The sequence below is a fragment of the Pyxicephalus adspersus genome, chromosome 10 (genome assembly GCF_032062135.1).
Source record: "Pyxicephalus adspersus chromosome 10, UCB_Pads_2.0, whole genome shotgun sequence".
Lineage (NCBI taxonomy): Eukaryota > Metazoa > Chordata > Amphibia > Anura > Pyxicephalidae > Pyxicephalus > Pyxicephalus adspersus.
This window is the reverse complement of record NC_092867.1, coordinates 23,219,546-23,224,325: the sequence shown is the minus strand read 5'-3', so window position 1 is coordinate 23,224,325 and position 4,780 is coordinate 23,219,546. Positions and strand designations below refer to the sequence as shown.

Genomic DNA, 4,780 nt, shown 5'->3' with positions numbered 1-4,780 from the left:
TAGACCCTTGTTCGGACATATTTCTGTAACTTACAGGTCTAAAATGTAAAAAAAAAAATTTCATGAAAAACAGTGTAACGCTTTTGGTACAGAAATCTAGACATCAGTGTAATGCCCAGGAGGTTAAATGATTTATTTTCATCTGCTTGGAACAAAGAAATAATTTAACTAAAAAAAGAATAATTTCATATAAATGGTACATGTTCATTAAATATTGTTACATTAGGTAATAAAGATAATCAACATTAACAGTAAAAAAAGACCTCTTATGATAACACATATATGTTTTCCCATGATTTTGATATACAGTTCACAGATCTGATAGGGGATTCTCCATTGTATAAATAGGATTACAGTATAAATGTATTATCCTGATATGTCTAATAAACCGCTATAAAAAAAAATAAAAAAGCATTACACTTTTGCACATAGTATAGTATATAGTATATTTGGTGTCATAATTTTTATCTGCAAGTAGAAAATTCCCTTAAAACAAAACTTAACAAAAAAAGGCATAATTGAACAAGTATATATATATATATATATATATATATATATATATATATATACCATTTTTACAATCATATCAACATCCTAAATAATTTTTCATGTAAGGTTGTCATCGGAATTACAAATGTAATATTAACATTCTTGTGGCTTTGATTAATTTTTCAAAAGTTTCTTTAAACTGCTTATTCTTAAGGGTATAAATAACAGGATTAAGCATGGGAATTAATATTATGTAAAGAAGTGAAAAAAATTTATCATGCATTGGAGAGTACATTGATGTTGGTCTCATGTACAAGGACAGCGTGGTGCCGTAAAACAAAGCAACACAGGTCAAGTGGGATGCACAGGTAGAAAAAGTTGTATACCTTCTATTAACAGAGTGAATCTTCATAATGTTGACTATGATAAATACATAGGATACCAAAGTGAGCATGAATGTGCTGAAACCAACAAGTGCCCCAAAAATGTATGTTGTAAAGTTAACATGGGTGGTATCACTGCAGGAAAGCTTCAACAATGGGGAAACATCACAATAAAAATGATCAATGTAATTGGAAGAACAAAAAGACAAGTTGGCTACAAATATGGTAAATACAATTGGTTCCATAAAAGAGGTGATCCACACACAAGATAACATATAGGCACATTGCTTTGGATTCATCAGTGAAGAGTACTGTAATGGGTAGCAAATTGCCACATAACGATCATACCCCATCACTGCAAGAAGAATCATTTCACAACAAGCAAAAGTCAAGAAAAAATACATCTGCGCAATACAACTAATTAGAGATATTGTTTTGTGTTGGGTGTACAGCATGATTAGAAAGTTGGGTAGAATAGTTGAGGTGTAGGAAATGTCTAGAACAGAGAGGTTACTCAAGAAAATGTACATTGGGGTGTGTAGGCGAGAGTCCAATATAATTGCTATAAACACAATTATGTTCCCAAAAATAATATCAGCGTAAATAATGATAAATATTACAAAAAGAGGAATTTGAAGCCTTGGTAGATCAGAAAAGCATTGCAATGTGAACTGGACTGACTGAGACTCATTGCCTAATGGTACTTTATACATAGTCATATCTTCAAAATAAATGCAATGATAATATTTCTGTATTTATCATACTCTCATTTGAAACATGCCAAATGCAAAGGTATCCTCTATCAAGATGCATCCATTTTAGATTATACTTTGTTATATGTTTGCCCAATTACTAAAGTCTCTAAACAATATATAACATTTTATTATTGATGGAACATTTGCTTTAAAATCTGCAGCTTTGATTAAAATAATTGTCACAATTGGCATATCTCCTCATTGCCATTCATTTGCAAAAGTTGCTGGAGTGAATGCCCATAGACAGGAAGTAGCAGCACAGCAGAACCATTGAAAGTTTGCTGCAAAAGTTAAAAAAAAGGAAGGAAAAACAGTATTTTGTAATTTATTAGCAATTATTTCTATACAGTATTTTAGCAAAGTAAATAATAGTTTTGTTTTTTTTTTTTTTTATATATAGCTTTTAAAGTTTTAGTTTGCATCTACTAATCTACATCTAATAATAATTTATTGAAAAATTATCTTAACTGTAAGAGGTTTCAAAGAAATATACTGATCAAAATAAACAATGTTGTTATAGTACATTTCAAGCAGCTAATCTAATGATGTTACATTTCAGTTCACCTATTGATTTTGTTCACTTACAAACTCTACTCTAAAACCTTTTTCTAAAACTTTTCAGTTTGTTTCAGGAATGTTGCTCTTTCCAAATTCATTGCCTGTCTAAAAAAAACTCTACAAGCTTGTGGGGCAGTTATATGGGGTTGCTTCAGGTGGTCAGGTCTAAATTCAACAATGTTATGTGCCCAAAAAGGGGGTCAGCTGACTACCTGAAATTACTGAATGACCAGGTTTTTCCATTAGTTGATTTTTCTTCTCTGATGGCATGGGCATAATCCATTATGGCAATGCTAGGATTCATTGGGCTCAAATTGTGTAAGAGTGGTTCAGGGATCACGAGGTATCATTTTCCCATATGGATTGGCCACCACAGAGTGCAGACCTTATCCCCATTGGAAATTTTTGGGATTCACTGGAGAAGACTTTACACAGCAGTCTTGCTCTTCTATCATCAATACAGGGCGTTGGCAAAAAATAATGCAACTCCGAACAGTGAATGCATGCCACAAACAAGTTAAAGGACAACTTGTGATCTTTTGGTGCAGGCAGTTTATTTCTACTTTAATATGATGATAAAAAAGTGATCCCTCATTAGCCTATTTTTTCCGATACTCACATGAACTGCTGGGTGTTAACTCAAAGAAACCAAACCATCAAATGCTTTTACAAAAAAAAAAATCCAATTCACAAAAAGGATAGTAATACAGTAATAACAGAGAAGATAAAATTAGACAAGAAACAAAAGAAAATACAGGAAGAAAAACAATGAATATAATAACATATATATATATATATATATATATATATATAAAATAACATTCAATAACACATATATATATATATATATATAGCAATTCAACATTATTGTATCTAGTTAGACAACTGTGAGCACAAACCATAATATTCATTTTATCTTTATGTGAACAGATGCCAGATAAACTTCGTTCACTTACTATCTGGTAAAAATGAGAGGACATAAAGGTGTTTTCAGATGCAGACAGCCTCTATTTAAAGGAAAAAAATGATTAACATCATCACTGTAACACATAAATATGGTTTCAGTAAGGCCAAATTTTATAAGATATAGTAATTGAACATGAGGTAGCTGAGCGTATTCCCATCTCAGGAGAGTCTACATAAACAGCTCTGTAAAAATAATAATGAAAAGGTAAAACATAGTCACCTGACGTAAATAAATGATTTTAATGAGAATTTGCCAAGTCTCTGTGGTCAATGTTTATTTTTGAAGCACATTTTTAGTAACATTGAAAAGAAAAGGAAACTCTATGGAACAGCTCAAGGTATCCATAATTGAGACAATGAAATACCAATGCTCCAATAAATTCCAAATTAAAATAGGTTGACCTTAAATGTGTCTAAAACTTTATTATCAATATTTGTATACCAATATTTGGATTGCTATCTTTGTCTCTGATATGGAAATTTTGAGATGTCACCAGAACAGAAAGAAGGGGAAACTTCCATCTAACTATGACATTGTGCCACCACTTATAGGATATTTTCTTTTACTGCATGTGGGATCTCACCTAATACAATGGAAATAGTGTAAATAACCTAAGTGGGGGTTTCACCATTCCCGATGCTATACAAAATAGATTAAAAAAACATTTTGGCAGTATATGTACTTTATTAAGAAATAAATGAAGGACAATTGTTAAGATTTGTGCCCCAATGCCAACAAATTATGCCCAATGGTGGCAATGGCTGTAGGGTCCACTTTTAGAACATTCCACATTTTTGCTTTATTACAGCTACTTTACATTTTCTGGGTGAGCCCAGGCCTGAGATAATTTTGGTGTGTGGTGGGCACAATTACACTAACATGTACTGAGTACAGGATTTCTTAGGGGTCTGCCTTCTTCCTGCTGCACCACAACACCATCCCAAAGAAGGCCTACTGGTGATCCATATCCTCACAACTGGTGTCTGTGTAGCAGAGCTATGCAAATTGTAGGACAAAATACTCAGAAACTGGAAGAATAACAAAGCTGCCATTGCAGTTTGCTATTGCATGCATATAATTAGGTATTCTTTGCAAAGAAGTGAATTTTCACCACATTCACTAGGCTATGTGAATTGTATATTGCAAAGTGAATATTAGCACTACTTGCCCCTGAACTAAAGTTTACTTTGCCAAATGCATGGTTTATAAGGTGAAAATCAAATGCCAGCCATTAACTGTACACTTCAGGCAGCCAAATAACTCCTCATCACTTGTGTCCACTGTATAGAACTGGCTGTAAGATGGCAATAAAGGGAAAACATTGATCGGCATTCTTGTTGGCTGGTGCTTGTCACAGGTAGGTTTTTACTGCCCACTGTTTATGGAGCATGAACTAACCAAAGTTAGCTAATGCAACTATTGTTTGGTTTTTTTAGAACCTAAAGAACAGTAAATCAACCTTTTATATCTTAATATCTTGAGAGAATAGTGAAATCGGATATTAAAACAGGATAGAAACAGGATAGAGATAGAAACTGTAGGTTTGCTCTTAAATTGAATTTGTATGTACGTTGGAACAGGTACATTATTTTATAAATGCAATTAGGACAGATGTTAGTCTCAACATA

General features: G+C 32.6%; 1 protein-coding gene across 1 annotated transcript; it reads right to left on the bottom strand.

The window, feature by feature from the left end:
- Positions 1–628: 628 nt before the first annotated feature.
- On the bottom strand, positions 629–1,591 carry LOC140339948 (olfactory receptor 5AR1-like). The gene has a single exon (XM_072424875.1). It carries the CDS (start codon positions 1,589–1,591, stop codon positions 629–631), a length of 963 nt encoding a protein of 320 aa, XP_072280976.1.
- Positions 1,592–4,780: the final 3,189 nt, after the last annotated feature.